The sequence below is a fragment of the Arachis hypogaea genome, chromosome 13 (assembly GCF_003086295.3).
Source record: "Arachis hypogaea cultivar Tifrunner chromosome 13, arahy.Tifrunner.gnm2.J5K5, whole genome shotgun sequence".
Classification (NCBI taxonomy): Eukaryota; Viridiplantae; Streptophyta; class Magnoliopsida; order Fabales; family Fabaceae; genus Arachis; species Arachis hypogaea.
In genome coordinates this window covers 47,223,603-47,242,355 of record NC_092048.1, presented here as the reverse complement: position 1 = coordinate 47,242,355, position 18,753 = coordinate 47,223,603, and the positions used below count along the sequence as shown (strand labels likewise).

The window sequence follows — 18,753 nt, the reverse complement described above, 5'->3', positions numbered from 1 at the left end:
TAAGGAGTTTTCCTCTGAGGAACTAAAGGAATCTGAGGCTCATCTAGAGACCATAGAGATTTCTTTTGAACCTCCTTATGCCATTCATGAGCTCTGATGAGTATTCTTCTTCTGAAGAGAATAAAGATGTTACTGAAGAGCAAGTTGCCAAGTACCTTGGTGCAATCATGAAGCTGAATGCCAAATTATTTGGTAAAGAGACTTGGGAAGATGAACCTCTCTTGCTCATCAATAAACTAAGTGATCTGGATCAACTGAGATTGCCTCAGAAGAAACAAGATCCTGGAAAGTTCTTAATACCTTGTACCATAGGCACCATGACCTTTGAGAAGGCTCTATGTGACCTTGGATCAGGGATAAACCTCATGCCACTCTCTGTAATGGAGAAACTGGGAATCTTTGAGGTGCAAGCTGCCAGAATCTCATTAGAGATGGCAGACAACTCCAGAAAACAGGCTTATGGACAAGTAGAGGACGTGCTAGTAAAGGTTGAAGGCCTTTACATCCCTGCTGATTTCATAATCCTGGATACTAAGAAGGATGAGGATGAATCCATCATCCTTGGAAGACCTTTCCTAGCCACAGCAAGGGCTGTGATTGATGTGGATAGAGGAGAATTGATCCTTCAACTGAATAAGGATAACCTTGTGTATAAAACTCAAGGATCTCCTTCTGTAACCATGGAGAGGAAGCATGAAAAGCTTCTCTCACTGCAGAGTCAACCAAAGCCCCCACAGTCAAACTCTAAGTTTGGTGTTGGGAGGCCACAACCAAACTCTAAGTTTGGTGTTGAACCCCCACATTCAAACTCTAAGTTTGGTGTTGGGAGGTTTCAACAATGCTCTGAACATCTGTGAGGCTCCATGAGAGCTCACTGTCAAGCTATTGACATTAAAGAAGCGCTTGTTGGGAGGCAACCCAATGTTATCTAATTATATTTATTTATTTTCTATTGTTATTTTCTGTTTTCTTTAGGTTGATGATCATGTGAAGTCACAAAAACTACTGAAAAATCAAAAACAAAATGAAAAATAACAGAAGAAACAGCACACCCTGAAGGAGAGCAGTCTGGCGTTTAAACGCCAGAAACAAGCATCTGTCTGGCGTTTAACGCCAGAATCAGGCACCAAGCTGGCATTTAACGCCAGAAACAAGCATCTACCTGGCATTAAACGCCAGAACAGAGCATGGAAGTGGCGTTTAACGCCAGAAACAGGCAGTAATCTGGCGTTAAACGCCAGGATTGCATGTATAGGGCGTTTTACACGTCTAAAGGGTACAGGGATCAAAAATCCTTGACACCTCTGGATCTGTGGACCCACAGGATCTCCACCTAACCCTATTCTCTCCTCTTCACACCTTTTCATAACTCTCTTCCCCAAATGTCCTTCACCAATCACTTCAATCACTCTTTCCCATCACCCCCTCACCACTCACATCCATCTTCTCTTCCCCATGAACCCCACCTACCTTCAAATTCAAAATATTTTCCCTCCCAAACCCAACCCTAAATGGCCGAACCCTAAACCCTCCCCACTTCTATATAAACCCCCCATTCCTTCTTCTATTTCACACAACACAAGCCTCTCTTCTTCCACTTGGCCGAAACCTACTCTCTCTCCCTCTCCTCCATTTCTCTTCTTCTTCTACTTCTTTCTTTCTTCTTTTGCTCGGGGACGAGTAAACACTTTAAGTTTGGTGTGGTAAAAGCATTGCTTTTTGTTTTTCCATAACCATTTATGGCACCTAAGGCCAGAGAAACCTCTAGAAAGAGGAAAGGGAAGGCAATTGCTTCCACCTCTGAGTCATGAGAGATGGAGAGATTCATCTTAAAAGTCCATCAAGACCACTTCTATGAAGTTGTGGCCAAGAAGAAAGTGATCCCTGAGGTTCCTTTCAAGCTCAAGAAGAATGAGTATTCGGAGATCCGACTTGAAATTCAAAGAAGAGGTTGGGAAGTTCTCACCAACCCTATTCAACAAGTCGGGATCCTAATGGTTCAAGAGTTCTATGCAAATGCATGGATCACAAGGAACCATGATCAAAGTGTGAACCCAAATCCAAAGCATTGGCTTACTATGGTTTGGGGAAAATACTTAGATTTCAGTCCGAAAAATGTAAGGCTGGCGTTTAACTTGCCAATGATGGAAGAGAACGCACACCTCTACACAAGAAGGGTCAACTTTGATCAAAGGTTGGACCAAGTCCTCATAGACATATGTGAGGAAGGAGCTCAATAGAAAATTGACTCAAGAGGCAAGCCGGTTCAACTAAGAAGGCAGGACCTCAAACCAGTGGCAAGGGGATGGCTAGAGTTCATTCAACGCTCAATCATTCCTACTAGTAACCGGTCTGAAGTTACTATAGACCGGGCCATCATGATCCATAGTATCATGATTGGAGAGGAGGTGGAAGTTCATGAGATTATACCTCAAGAACTTTACAAGGTGGCTGACAAGTCCTCCACTTGGGCAAGGTTAGCCTTTTCTCACCTCATATGCCACCGCTGCAATTCAGCTGGAATTAACATAGAGGGAGATATCCTCATTGAAGAGGATAAGCCCATCACTAGGAAAAGGATGGAGCAAACAAGAGATCATGGACCTCAACATGAGCATGAGGAGATTCCTCACCATGAAATCCCTGAGATGCCTCAGGGATGCACTTTCCTCCACAGAATTATTGGGAACAAATCAACACTTCCCTAGGAGAATTAAGTTCCAATATGGGACAACTAAGGGTGGAGCACCAAGAGCATTCTATCATCCTCCATGAAATTAGAGAAGATCAAAGAGCTATGAGGGAGGAGAAACAAAGACAAGGAAGAGACATAGAGGAGCTCAAAAGCACCATTGGTTCTTCAAGAAGAGGAAGACGCCACCCTCACTAAGGTGGACTCATTCCTTAATCTCCTTGTTTATTTATTTTTCTGTTTTTTGATTTTTGAGCTTTATGTTTATTTATATTTGTGTCTTATTACATAATCACTAGTGTCTAAGTGTCTATGCCTTAAAGTTATGAATATGAATCCATCACCTCTCTTGAATGAAAAATATTTTAATTACAAAATAACAAGAAGTACATGGTTTCGAATTCATCCTTGAAACTAGTTTAATTATTTTGATGTGGTGACAATACTTTTTGTTTTCTGAATGAATGCTTGAACAGTGCATATGTCTTTTGAAGTTGTTATTCATGAATGTTAAATATGTTGGCTCTTGAAGAATAAGGAAAAAAGGAGAAATGTTATTTGATAATCTGAAAAATCATAAAAATGATTCTTGAAGCAAGAAAAAGTAGTGAATACAAAAGCTTGCAGAAAAAAAAAAGAAGAAAAAAAAATAGCGAAAAAAAAAGAGAAAGAAAAAGAAAAAGCAAGCAGAAAAAGCCAAAAGCTCTTTAAACCAAAAGGCAAGAGCAAAAAGCCAATAGCCCTTAAAACCAAAAGGCAAGGGTAATAAAAAGGATCCAAGGCTTTGAGCATCAGTGGATAGGAGGGCCTAAAGGAATAAAATCCTGGCCTAAGCGACTAAACCAAGTTGTCCCTAACCATGTGCTTGTGGCGTGAAGGTGTCAAGTGAAAACTTAAGACTGAGCGGTTAAAGTCGAGGTCCAAAGCAAAAACAGAGTGTGCTTAAGAACCCTGGACACCTCTAATTGGGGACTTTAGCAAAGCTGAGTCACAATCTGAAAAGGTTCACCCAGTTATGTGTCTGTGGCATTTATGTATCCGGTGGTAATACTGGAAAGCAAAGTGCTTAGGGCCACGGCCAAGACTCATAAAGTAGTTGTGTTCAAGAATCAACATACTGAACTAGGAGAATCAATAACACTATCTGAATTCTGAGTTCCTATAGATGCCAATCATTCTGAACTTCAATGGATAAAGTGAGATGCCAAAACTATTCAAGAGGCAAAAAGCTACAAGTCCCGCTCATCTGATTGGAGCTAAGTTTCATTGATATTTTAGAATTTATAGTATATTCTCTTCTTTTTATCCTATTTGATTTTCAGTTGCTTGGGGACAAGCAACAATTTCAGTTTGGTGTTGTGATGAGCGGATAATTTATACGCTTTTTGGCATTGTTTTTACATAGTTTTCAGTATAATTTAGTTATTTTTAATATATTTTTATTAGTTTTTAAATAAAATTCACATTTCTGGACATTACTATGAGTTTGTGTATTTTTCTGTGATTTCAGGTAATTTCTGGCTGAAATTGAGGGACCTGAGCAAAAATCTGATTTAGGCTGAAAATGGACTGCAGATGCTGTTGGATTCTAACCTCTCTACACTCAAAGTGGATTTTATGGAGCTACAAAACTTCAAATGGCGCGCTTTCAATTGCGTTGGAAAGTAGACATCCAGGGCTTTCCAGAAATATATAATAGTCCATACTTTGCCCGAGTTTAGATGACGAAAATTGGCGTTCAACGCCAGTTCCATGCTGCATTCTAGAGTTAAACGCCAGAAACAGGTTGCAAAGTGGAGTTAAACGCCAGAAACAGGTTACAAACTGGCGTTCAACTCCAAGAGAAGCCTCTACACGTGTAAAGCTCAATGCTCAGCCCAAGCACACACCAAATGGGCCCCAGAAGTGGATTTCTGCATCATTTACTCATTTTTGTAAACCCTAGTAACTAGTTTAGTATAAATAGGACTTTTTACTATTGTATTTACATCTTTAGTTTCATCTTTAGATCACGTTTGGGGGCTGGCCTCTCGGCCATGCCTGAACCTTCATCACTTATGTATTTTCAATGGTAGAGTTTCCACACACCATAGATTAAGGTGTGGAGCTCTTCTGTTCCTCATGGATTAATGCAAAGTACCACTGTTTTTCTATGCAATACAAACTTATTCTGCTTCTAAGATATTCATTCGTACTTCAATGTGAATGTGATGATCGTGACAATCATCATCATTCCCAACTTATGAATGCGTGCCTGATAACCACTTCCGTTCTACCTTAGATTGAATGGGTATCTCTTGGATATCTAATATAGGGGACCGAGTTCGAGATATTAGAATCTTCGTGGTATAAGTTAGAACCCATGGATGGCCATTCCTGAGATCTGGAAAGTCTAAACCTTGTCTGTGGTATTCCGAGTAGGACATGGGAAGGGATGGCTGTGACAAGCTTCAAACTCGCGAGTGCTGGGCGTAGTGACAGACGCAAAAGGATCAATGGATCCTATTCCAGTATGATCGAGAATCGACAGATGAATAGCCGTGCTGTGACAGAGCATCTTGGACCATTTTCACTGAGAGGACAGGAAGTAGCCATTGACAACGGTGATGCCCAACATAAAGCTTGCCATGGAAATGAGTAGGAATGGTTGGATGAAGACAGCAGGAAAGCAGAGGTTCAGAGGAACGAAAGCATCTCTATACTCTTATCTGAAATTCTCACCAATGTATTACATAAGTATCTCTATCCTAGTTCACATTATAGTTATCTATTTAATTATTAAAACTCTATAACCATTTGAATCTGCCTGACTGAGATTTACAAGGTGACCATAGCTTGCTTCAAGCCGACAATCTCCGTGGGATCGACCCTTACTCACGTAAGGTATTACTTGGACGACCCAGTGCACTTGCTGGTCAGTTGTGCGAAGTTGTGACAAAGAATTAAGATTATGAACGTGCGTATAAAGTTTTCAGCACCGTTACCAAGGAATGGAACCATCACGATTTCTGCGCACCAGGAGCCTTAAAGCATCATATACAGATAATGGCATAATACTCACACATGCACCTAGATCACACATGCAGTAAAAAAGTTGTACACCCTCAATAGTAATAGTAACCATGCATGGACCCGGATCACTACATTTTTCTGGTACAGCACCCATTAAAGCAGAAATAGAGCTACCTAGAGGGATAGTTTCAAAATCATGTATTTTATCTTTATTCATGCATAAATCTTTTAGAAACTTAGCATACTTAGGTACCTGATGAATGGCATCAAAAAGGGAAATCGTTACCTCAACCTTTTTGAAGACTCCACCATCTTGGGGTCTAGCTCCATCTACTTCCTGGATTTCCTAGCAAGGTGTAGAAATGGAATGGGAATGGCTTCTCTTGTAATTTTATCTTCTTTTGGTACTCCATTCCTTGGTTGAGATACTTTTTCTTCAACTATGTCTTGTACTTCATCCTCCTCTTCAACATCCTCCACCTCAACAATGTCTACAACTTGAATGTCTTCCTTTGAGCTTGGCTCTTCATGACTCCTTTCTTACAGTGTGGTTCCAGACCTCAAAGTAATGGCATTGATTCCACCCTTTGGGTTAGGTAAGGGTTGAGAAGGAAGTGCACTGGAGCTTGAAGATTGATTGTTGGGGGTAGTTAATGATTCCATCCGGGAGATGAGAGCTTGTATGGTGGAGCTAAGACCATTTATGAAAGAGTTAATAGTATTCTGAATGTCTTGTTGTCCTTGCGCAATAGAGCAAAGCATCTCATCATTAGAGGAAGAAAGGGGGTAAGTGATTTGAGGGGCATGCTGTTGGTTGTTCTGAGTCGCTTGGGACTGCCTTTGGTGAGGTGCTCGGTAAGGTTGATTTTGGTTCTGCTATCTGTTGTTATTGTTCCACCTCTGATTTCTTTCGTTGTCTCTGCCTCCTCGGTTGTAGTTGTCCCTCCATCCTTGGTTGGAGTTGTCTTGCCAACCTTGATTGTAGTTCCCACCTTGGTTATAATTACCGCCTTGTTGATAGTATCCTTGATCTGGACAGTTGTAATATTTGCTAGTAGCTGCCAAGGTGTTGTCTTCTTTTTGGAGTTGGGGACATTCATCAGTGTAATGGGTATAGCAGGCACATATTTCGCACACTCTCTGAGGAACCAACTATTGACACTGTTGTTGTGGGGGAGACAGAGGTTGTTGTTGATTCAGCTGTAGCTGCTTCAGTATGTTGGTCATCTCTCCCAGAGTCTATGTGAGAGCAGCAGTCTCACTTCTAGAGGAAACCTCCGCAATAGCCTTGGGATGGTTGTTCCTATTCTTGGCATTCCGAGTAGACTCAGCTAGATCGGCGATCAGTTGCCATGCTTCTGTCGCCGTCTTGTACTTAGTCAGAGAGCCATTACTCGCAGCATCTAATACAGTCTTGTCTTGAGGCTTCATGCCTTTTGTGAAATAGCTAATCAACACCAACTAGCCAATCCTGTGGTGGGGACATAAGTCTAAGAGATTCCTGAAGCATTTCCAATACTCATAAAGAGTCTCTGATTCACCTTGGATAATGCAGGAAATTTCTTTCCTCAATCTATCTGTAACTTCAGCCGGAAAGTATTTGTCCAGGAATTCCCTTCTAAGCAGATCCCAATTAGTAACAACTTCTTCAGGTTGAGTGTAGAACCACTCCCTTGCCTTCCCCTCAAGAGAAAATGGGAAGGCATATAGCCAAATAGTAGTCTCATCTGCGCCATGACGCCTAGTAGTTGAGCAGGCTGTCTGAAAATCTCTAAGGTGCTTCAAGGCTCTTGAGCAGGTAAGCCATGAAACTTGGGTATTAGGTTGATTACCGCAGTCTTCAGTTCAAAATCTACAGACAAATTTGGATGACGCGCTTGATACGGTTGCAGTGTAAAGTCTGGATCTCCTGCTTCCTGGAGAGTAATTCTTCTGGGCTCTGCCATATTACCTGCGCGTAATTCAATAGAATCAGTAGAAAAGGAGCTTGTTCCTTCCTCAAATGGCGCTTCAGATTCGCCCTCAGATAAGACTGGTGAATTGGTAGTAACCACTTTACCACCCTCAGAGGCTAACCGACGCCGAGCTCGCCAAATATGTGAAACAGTTCTTTCAATTTCAGGATCAAATGTGGCTACGCTCGGATCAGGTAGTGAACGCGTCATTCAATGAAAGAAACATACAGCTCATGGTAATAAAATAAAATAAAATATGCAAATATGTAAATTTAAAAATATTTACACCAACCAATAATTTAGCACACTGTTGCAACTCCCTGACAACAGCACCAAAAATTGACGTGCAGAAAATTGCCAATTAAGAATTTAAAATAAGAACAGCGTTGCAAGTACAGTTCTTAACCGACGAAAATTCCGCTTATCAATTTAGAAAGAGTTGTCACAATTTAAGAATAAAATACTGGGAGTAGAATTCCCAGGTCGTCTCCCAACGAGTTGACAAAAGAGTGCTATTTTATTGGTCAGGAATTTTTTCGAGAAATTTTAGAGTTGGAGAACAGAAAAATAAATGATTATAAATTAAAGCAATGAAAATTAACAAGAGGTTTTGTGTAATTGAAATAAAGAAGCCTTGACCAGGAAAAGATTAATCGGAAGTTCTATCCTTGTTGAATTCTCCCAAGTGTAATAGTAAAAGGTTGTTGTTTTTACTTAGTTAACATTTACCGAATAAAGGAAAGTCAAGTAATTGAGCCAACTCTAATTCACAAGTCCTAATCCTCTCTATGGAAGGATTAGCGTTAGTCACCAGAGAGTTAGCTAACAACTTCCAATTGCAAATTAACACTTGAGTATTCCAACTCAAGGGTCTCCTATTAATCAACTCCAAGGTCAAGTTAAGAGCCTACTCCATTGACATGGATGTCAATGTCGCAGACATGTAAAGGGAAAAGAGAAGAGACATGGTAACTAAAATTAAATTAATAAAAGCTAATTTTGGAGTAATAAATTAAGGAAAGATGATACTCAATCCAATAATGAAATTAAATGTAAAAATAATTCTTGCATTAATAAATTCAAAAATCAAAGATATCCATATGTAAATCTGAACAGGGTAAATGGGTGATAAAAGAGTAAGAAAATAAGGAAACAAACTAGAATGATAGAAACGTCAACAGAGGTAGTAACTCTTCTCAATATCCAAATCAAAGCCATAAAACTCTAAAATTATGAATGTGAAGAACCCTAGAGGAAGTAGTATTTTCTCTCTAAGATTCAAAACTAAAACTAAAAACTGTGTAAAAGTGAATGTGTCTTGAGTCTTTGCTTGTCTCCTGGCTCTAGTCTGTGTTTCTGGGTCAAAAACTGGGTCTAAACTCAGCCCAAAATTGTCCCCAGTGTCTTCTGTGATTTCTGCACGTAGCGCACGTTACGCGTACGCATCAGTCACGCGTACGCGTCGATGGTCCTCTTCGCATGTCACGCGGACGCGTCAGTTACGTGCACGCGTCCCTGTGCAATCTCGCTTATCACGCGTACGCGTCAGGTACGCGCACGCGTCGCTGTGAAAAATCTCCAAATCACGCGCACGCGTGAGCCATGCGTGCGTGTCGATCCTCGCTGGTTATCTCCTTTATTTTTTATGCTCCTTCCATTATTGCAAGCTTCCTCTCCATCCTCTAAGCCATTCCTGCCCTATATAGCCTGAAAACACTTAGCACACAGATTACGGCATCGAATGGTATAAAGGGGAATTAAAATACACAATTTAAAGGCTTAGAAAGCAAGTTTTCAACCATAGAACAAAATTGGAAAGGAATTGTAAAATCATGCAAATTGTATGAATAAGTGTGCAAATACTTGATAAAAATCACTCAAATTAGCACAAGATAAACCATAAAATAGTGGTTTATCAAGTATCTCCTCTAAAACTCAAACTTCTGCCACCTTTCAAGGGTTCCAACCACCAAACCAAACATCTCTCAGTCATTCAAATCATTTCTAGTATCAAATTACTTCAAATCAAACCAATTCTAATATTAAATCTTTCTCTAAAATCAACCAACTCCATTAGAAAATCATTTACAAAAATCGAACCACATATCATATACCATATACATAATCCATCAATAATTCATTCAGTTCATTCTTATCTTAAGGTCTTCTAGCCTAAGTTTTCACGTGACATTAAACATTAACTACGAGAAACCAAATTCATACCTTGGCTGATTCCTCCCTAAACTCACAACACCTCAAAAACCTCTCTTTTCACAAGCTCCAAGCTTCCAAACGTCGATTTCTCAAACTTAATCACCCAGATTTTATTTCAAACTGCCCAATTGAACTCCAAATCAACAAGAACACAATCTAATTCACACAATATCACTATAATCATCATAGAGTTCACTAATTCAATGTTTCACAAGGTTTTAACAGTTTCTTACCTTACCTATAGATCTATTGGACAAAACCCAATGATTATCCGTTGCTAGAGTTCACCTAAACCACCAAAATCATTCAATTCCTCAAAACCCAAACTCTAAAATCACGAAATTGAGGAGAGGGAGAACTGGGAGAGAAATGCTAATTTTATATCACTTTGTTCAAATAGAACTGAAGAAAATTTTAAGATGAACACGTGGCCACTGATGGCTTGTCAATCGGAGCTCCAGATTTAAAGTTATGGACGATTGAATTTCTTGGAGTCGTTAGGGTTTGTAAACGCGATCTCTCTGATAAACCCCATTTTCAGGGTTTATCATGTATAGACTTTAAAGGTTTTATCAATGATCTTCCACACTTATTCATATAAAACTGCATGATTTTGTGTTCCTTTCCCAACTTTGCTTCATAGATGAAAACATACTTCTTTTGCATCAAAATTGATATATTGTAATCCTCCTCTATTACCATTCCATGCCGTGATCCGTTTGTTAAGTGGTTTCAGAAATTATAGGGCAAAAATGGCTAAGAGGAGTGAAGGAAGCATGCATGAATGGAAGGAGCATGGAATAAAGTAGAATTTTAAAATTTGGGCATGGGCGCACACGCGCACCGTACGTGTACGCGCGGATGTGTACCCCCTGAGCCGGCTAGATGGAGCTGAGACGAGAAGCCGGCGCGTCTGCATGGCTGGGCCATAATTCTTTTGACGCGCACGCGCACTGCACGCCTGCGCGTAGGTTGCGAAAAACCCCAGGTGCGCGTACGCGCCGAAGGCCGCACGTGATTCCTTTAGTCAAACATGTGCCTGGCGATTTTGGAGGGTTTCTGGCCCTATTTTGAGCTGAGTTTTTGGCGGGAAAAGGCTAAAAAAGACCAATGAATGAATGGAAAGGCATCAATGTAGACATACATACACTTTTTAGGCTAGTTTAGTTTGAGTTTTAGAGGGAGAAGCTCTCATTTCTCTCTAAGATTAGGATTAGGATTAGGTTTAAATCTTAGATCTAGGTTTTAATTCATGCTCTCTTCTACTTCTTCTTCTTAATTCCTTGTTGTTACATTCATCATTCTTCTATTGTTTGTTATAATTTCTTCTACTTTGTTTGTAGATCTACTCTTGTTCATTCTATTTTCTTTCGATTCAATTTGAGGTAATTCATGATAATTGTGTTTCTTTTGTTTGTTGTTATTAATTCCTTGCAATAATTGTTGTTAGATTTCATTGTTGTTGCCAATTTACTTTGCTTTCCTTTTATGCCTTCCAAGTGTTTGATGAAATGCTTGGTTGGATTTTAGTGTAGATTTTGTTCCTCTTGGCCTAGGTAGAGTAATTAGTGACGCTTGAGTTTTCTAATTCCCTTGTTGATTGATAATTAGAAGTTGCTAATTGATTTGGATACCACTAAAGCTAGTCTTTCCCTTGGGAGTTGGCTAGGACTTGTGGAATCAAGTTAATTCATCCACTTGACTTTCTTCCATGATTAGAGGTTAACTAAGTGGTAGCAATGGACAATTTATGGTCACAATTGAGGAGGATAACAAGGATAGGACTTCCAATTCTCGCAACCTTTCCAAGAGCTTTTCTAGTTGTTAGTTTATTTTCATTGCCATTTATATTTCTTGTCTAAAATCTCAAAAACCCCAAACATACTTCATAACCAATAACAAGACACTTTATTGCAATTCCTAGGGAGAACGACCCGAGGTTCCAATACTTCGGTTTATAAATTTAGGGGTTTGTACTTGTGACAAACAAATTTTTGTATGAAAGGATTATTGATTGGTTTAGAAACTATACTTGCAACGAGCTTGCATTAGTGAAATTCTAGACCGTCAAAGATCCGTTCATCAAAATAGTGCCGTTGCCAGGGATTCGCTTATGTGTGCTATTCTATTGGTTATTGTGAATATGTTAATATGTGGATACTTGTATTTCTCTTTTGATTGTTTATTTATTTGATTGCTAGTTAGGATTAATCTTTGCTTAACTATCACTTGATGTCATGAGCTTCTTATCTCCTTCATTGTATGACGCGTTCATAACCAAATCCGAGCTTAGCACCATTTGATTCGGAAATTGAAAGAACTTTGCTTCATATTAGACAAGCTCGGAGGCAGTTAGACTTTGAAGAAGGTGAAAAGGTTTTTACCAATTCACCAACCATATCACCGTCATCCAATGAAGGCACTAACTACTCTTCCGTTGATACTACTAATAGTTCTTCTTTTGATCTAGGTGTTGATAATATGGCCGCTCCAAGGAGAGTTACTCTCAAGGAAGCGGGTGCACTGGACTTGGTTCTCCAACCTCTTCATGTGCTTCATCCAAACTTGAATGCAAACTTTGAACTCAAGACCGCTCTCATCAATCTTCTACCAAAGTTCCATGGACTTCCCGCACAAGATCCAATTAGACACCTCAAGGACTTTCATGGTGTATACTCAACCACTAGGCGGGAAGGATCCGATGAAGTGGCCATATGGTTGTTTGCCTTTCCTTTCTCTCTTGAGGAAAGAGCCAAGGAGTGGTTTTATACCTTACCTAGTGATGTTGTCTCCGATTGGGACTTGCTTAGGAGAGAATTCCTTGATAAATTCATGCCCATAGAAATGACGGACAAGCTAAAGAAGGAAATCTCATGTATTGTACAAGGCGAGATGGAAACTCTATATGAATATTGGGAACGGTTTCGCAAACTTCTTGACTCATGTCTCAACCACATAATTGACACTCAAGTATTGCTTAGCTATGTGTGCCAAGGCATGAGGGAGCAAGATAAGAATCTATTGGATGCCTCAAGCAACGGTTCTTTGTCAAAGTATAGGACGGCGGAGGAGGCATGGCAACTCATTACCGACTTAGCCGAATCCACTCAACATGCTAGGCGGAGAGTCAACCGCCCAAAGGCCATGAATGAAGTCTCTTTTAGTGGTGAAACCGCCACCCTTACCAAGACCTTGTGTGAGATGACAAGCCTTCTAAAGCAACTCCAAGTGAATCAACCACAACCTCCACCCCCTCCTCAACACCAACAAAGCCAACAATTGGTCTCCCAAAAAGTATGTGGTATTTGCTCATGCTACTCCCACTACACGGATGAATGTCCAAGTCTCCAAGAAGATAACACTCTAGCGGCTACCCACAACTTTTATGATCGCTCCTACTATGAACGCACTAATCAAGGATACCATTCACAAAGGAGTAATTACAACCAAGGGTACCCCCAACAAGAAGGCAACTATAACCAAGGGAGTAACAACTCTAATCAAGGTTGGAGGGATAGCTCCAACCAAGGTTGGCGGGACAATTATCAACAAGGAGGAATGGACAATGGACGCAACCAAAGATGGAACACTAACAATCCACAAAACCGCTACTCACAAAACCCTCCAAATCAACAACCTAACCAAGTAAGAAACTACCAAACCTACATACCACCTCATAGACAATCACTTCCACCCAACCAATCGCAAGCACCACAAATCACCTATCCTTCCACCTCCTCAAATCAAGATGAGACACTCCGGTCCATACTCCAAGGGCAAAAAGAACTCCAAAATACACTCAACTCAAGTCTCAATGGTCTTACTTCCACCCTCCAAGCTCTCATTGCTCACATGGAGCCACCTTCTACCTCCAATCCTCAAGCTCCAACCTCTAGTGCTATACCTTTTAAACCTCTACCCAACCCCAAGGGTGGCATCAACGCCGTTACCTTGAGGTCCGGAACTCAATTGAAAAAGAGGGACTCAAAGGCACCTAGTCTAATGATAGTTACTCAAAAGGAGGATGGAGTTGAGATAGAAGAAATTGAAGAGGAGGAGGAAACACATGTGATAGTTGAAGATGAAGACCCTCAACCAAGGAGTGAAGTCCCTAGAAAGGAGCAAGTCTTAGAGGAAGTGGCTCAACCAATCCCATTCCCTACATTGGCAATGAAGGCTAAGAAGCGTGTAGAACTTGACCCAAAAATGGTGGAAATGTTCAAGAAAGTGGAGGTAACTACCCCTCTCTTTGATACTATACATCAAGTGCCTAAATATGCGAAGTTTCTTAAGGACTTGTGTATGAACAAAGATAGAATCCATGAGTTAGAAACCATTCCATTGGGGAGTTCTATTTCAGCCTTGATGGGAGCTATTCCGGAAAAGTGTGTTGATCCGGGACCCTTGTTTAGTCTCTTATGTCATTGATGGAGTTCAATTCATTGATTGTACGTGTGACCTTGGTGCATGCGTTAGCATTATGCCTCTTTCCGTTTATCATATATTGAAGCTCCCACCGTTGAAGCGGTCGGCGGCTAGGTTTGTCTTGGCGGATAAGAGCATAATAACCGTGACGGGTATTGTGGAGGATGTGTTGGTCAACATAAAGGGTTTGATATTTCCAATTGATTTCCATATCATTGACATGCAACCAAGTGAATCCGAAAGGACATCATCTATCCTACTTGGGAGGCCGTTTTTTGAGGACCTCTAGATTCAAGTTGGATGCCCATTCGGGAACCTACTCATTTGAGATAGATGGGAGAGTTGTAAGTTTTAGCTTAGAAGAAGCAATGAGGCACCCACCGGAGAACCATTCCATATTCCAGTGTGACTTAATTGACAACATTGTGGCCGAAGTGCATTATGCAAAGCTAAACATATGATTGAAGAAAATAGTGAAGATCCAAGTGAAGAAGTTCAAGTGACAAGCCAAGAGCAAAAGTTAGAATTGAAGCCACTATCGCCCCACCTAAAGTACTCATACCTTGATGAAGCCCACAAGTTCCCAGTGATTATAGCAAGGGAACTAAATCCTCAACAAGAAGAGAAGTTGCTATGTGTTTTGAGGAAGAACAAAAGGGCAATAGGGTGGAGTTTGGCGGATCTAGTGGGGATAAGTCCCCAAGTGTGTGAGCACCGGATCTTTTTAGAAGAAGAAGCTAGACCCATTAGACAACCTCAAAGACGATTGAATCCTACCATTTTAGAGGTTGTCAAGAAGGAGGTAACCCCCCCCCCCATTTCGGATAGTGAATGGGTGAGTCACGTTCAAGTTGTGCCAAAGAAGTCCGGGGTAATCACAATCAAAAATGAAAGCGGGGAGCTCATAGCAACACGGGTGCAAACTCTTGGCAAGTATGCATAGACTACCGAAGGTTGAACTCGGCCACTAGCAAAGATCATTTTCCACTTTCGTTTATCGATCAAATGCTCGATCGATTATCCGGTAAACCTTATTATTGCTTTCTAGATGGGTATTCGGGGTACTTCCAAATACACATTGCTCTAGAGGACCAAGAAAAAACAACATTTACTTGCCCTTTTGGAACTTATGCTTATAAGCGTATGCCATTCGGCTTATGCAATGCACCGGCAACTTTCCAAAGGTGCATGATGAGCATATTTGCGGATTTTCTAGAGCAATGCATGGAGGTATTCATGGATGACTTCACGGTATACGATGATTCTTTTGATCATTGCTTGGATAACCTTGAAAAAGTTTTGGAAAGATGTACTAAAACTAACCTTATCTTGAATTTTGAGAAGTGTCATTTCATGGTTAGGCAAGGCATTATTTTAGGACATATTGTTTCCAAAGATGGTATTTCCATGGATCCGGCAAAGATCAATGTCATATCTAGCTTGCCTTACCCCTCTTCCGAGAGGGAAGTGCGTTCTTTCCTTGGACATGCAGGATTTTATCGAAGATTTATAAAGGACTTTAGTAAGGTAGCATTGCTTCTATCAAGATTGTTGCAAAAGGACATTGAGTTTGATCTAAGCAAGGAATGCATGGAGCTTTTGACAAGCTCAAGGTAGCATTGACCCAAGCTCCCATCGTGCGAGTGCCAGATTGGAGTCGGCCATTCGAAATAATGTGTGATGCTTCAAATTTTGCCGTGGGAGCCGCGTTAGTACAACGCGAGGTAGCTATGGCCTACCACCCATAAACAAACGGCCAAGCCGAGGTTTCCAATCGGGAGATCAAACGCATCTTGGAAAGAATTGTGAAACCCAATAGGAAAGATTGGAGTGCTAAGCTCACCGATGCATTATGGGCTTACCGAACGACATACAAAACGCCAATTGGCATGAGTCCCTTTCAGTTGGTGTATGGCAAAGCTTGCCACTTACCGGTAGAAATAGAGCACAAAGAATATTGGGCCATCAAGGAGTGCAATCCAAGTTTGGGTGGAGCCGGAGTGGAGAGGAAGCTACAACTAGCGGAGTTGGAATGTTTGAGACTTGAAGCTTATGAGAATTCTAGACTTTACAAGGAGAAAATGAAAGCCGTGCATGATAAGAACATAAGAGGTAAAGAATTTAGAGCTGGTGATCTAGTCCTCCTTTACAATTCTAGATTGAGATTGTTGCCTGGAAAACTAAGGTCAAAATAGGAAGGCCCATATCAAGTAAAGAAAGCGGAACCCTATGGGGTTTACCATTTGCGCCATCCCTCAAGTCCGGATATCTTCAAGGTCAATGGGCACCGTCTCAAGTTGTATCATGGTGAGCAAATGAAGAGCAACAAGGAGATTGAGGTATTCCTTTTGGAAGATGCACCCCTTGGCAAAGAACAATGAGCTAGTGCAAGTCCAACTTAAGGACATTAAACAAAAGTGCTAGGTAGGAGACACCCCACCATGGTGAGATCTATCCTTTTTACCTTTTTTGTATATAGTTCTTGAATTCTTCATTGTTTTGTGATTGCTTAGCTGTAGTTTTGTTTGGTTAGATTTGATTGTGAATACCTTAGATAACTTGTTCATGAAGATTTGCATTGATTTTTTAATGGATGGATTGATTGTGTAGTAGAAGAACACCCCATCTTTGGGTATTGCATTGAGTTTTGGGTGTTTTGACCCCTTTGGCTTGTTTGGCCACTAAATTCATGATAATTAGGCATTCTTCATGTCATTCAAAAAAAAGGGGGGGTGCGCGTACGCGCCCATAGGCATACGCAGCTCCTGGGTCATTTTCCAGAGAGTTGTGCCAATTCTGCGCCAATTCTGAGCCCCAAGCACAACACCCCTCACGCGTACGCGCACCTGGCGCGTACGCGCCAATGCTGTAATTCTGGGCTATTTTCCCGAGAGTTATGCCCAAGTTGGGCCAATATTATGCCAATAGCCTGACTCCACTTGCGCGTACGCGCACCTTGGAGAAAATGCACATCGACGCGCGAGCGCACCGTGCGCGTCCGCGTCGATCGTGAAAATTCATTTTCTGGTACTTCTTCCCGAGAGTTGAGCCAAAGTTGTGCCCAACTTGTGCTGAGAGCACAACCCAGATGCACGCGCAAGCGCACTTGGCGCTAGCGCGCACACCCACTATCACCCACTTCGCGCGTATGCGCACTGTGCGCGTCCGTGCCCCTGCTAATTTTTGCCCATGCACGCGCACATGTGCATGGCACGCGTGCGCCGGTTTCGCGAACCAATTGCATTGTAGCGCGCCCTTTTCTTTCAATTTATCTTCCCCCTTCTTACCATCACCCTTCTTCTTCACTTCTACCCCTCCTACCACTTCTACCACCTCTCCTCCGACCACCATCGGTGGCAACCACCACCTCCAGCGGTCCCACACCTCTCTTTCCCCTCTCCTCTCTAATACTCCTCACTACCTCCTCTCTCACCTATATGCCCCATTTCTCTTCTTCTTCTCAAGGTACTTCTCATTTCTTTTCTTGTTTAGCTCTCTCTTTTCCTTCTTCCTCTCCTTAGTTACATTCTGTTACTCTTCCTCTTAGTTAGTCTTCTTTCATGTTTTCTTTCTTTGTTAGTTTTTCTTTCCTTTTTATTTTCTTATGGGTGTTAAAAGTGGGGATTACTCTTGCATTGATGAGTTGGATTGTCTTAATTGCTTTTCCTTGCAATGTGTGGTATGCTATGATGAATGATAAGGCTTTATGGGATGTTGCATTGTCACCTTTCTCTACTTTTTGTCATAAAAAGGGATGCACACCAAGTGTTTGATGAAAGGCATACATGACTTTTTGAGTTAAATTTGACTTAGTATCTTCTATTTTAATGTTCTTTCTCATTCACTTGCTTGTTTTTATATGCATTGAGCTTACTACTCTTCTTGCTTCATTTCCACATGCTCATCCCTTAACTCTTGCCTCTTGATTATTGATGTTGAGAGTGTATGCTTCTCATGCTTATTGTTTGCATGCATATACCACTCCTACATCCCATGCTAGTGATTGCCCATGATTTTCATTGTTGCCTTAGTTACATGTTGCAGCTGTCATGTATCTAAGTCACCTACTCTCTCATGCTTTATCACTTGCATGATTATTATTTCTTGGTGCTTCTTTGAGTTTAATTTTGCCACACTCTCCTTCTTTCTAGGATGGCAAGAAAGACAAAGGAAATGTGTCCAAGAAGGCACCTCCCCGGTCCACTAGCAAAGCACACCAAGCACCTAGAGCCAAGCCCCTCCTCAAAAAGACAAGGAGCGTTGCCAACATTGATGTTTTGGAAAAGGACAACCCGGCAAGGGGTCTCAACAAGTTCCCCAACCACTATTGCGAACTTGTCTACCCCTTGATCAAAGGAAGGAACTATCATGCGGAGCCTCTTCTAGCCCCTCCGACACATGTCATTCTGCTTGTCATGCCCCACATCGAGCGGCGGCAATGGGAGTTCCTATTGA

General features: G+C 41.3%; 1 protein-coding gene across 1 annotated transcript; it reads left to right on the top strand.

Annotated features, from left to right (window-relative positions):
• The first annotated feature begins 12,717 nt into the window (after positions 1 to 12,717).
• LOC112734042 (uncharacterized) lies at positions 12,718 to 14,301 on the top strand. Its single transcript, XM_025783224.1, has one exon. It carries the CDS (start codon positions 12,718 to 12,720, stop codon positions 14,299 to 14,301), a length of 1,584 nt encoding a protein of 527 aa, XP_025639009.1.
• Positions 14,302 to 18,753: the final 4,452 nt, after the last annotated feature.

Excerpts from the sequence above, each read along its gene's own strand:
- LOC112734042 (XM_025783224.1), top strand. The coding sequence starts at position 12,718 with ATGACGGACAAGCTAAAGAAGGAAATCTCATGTATTGTACAAGGCGAG.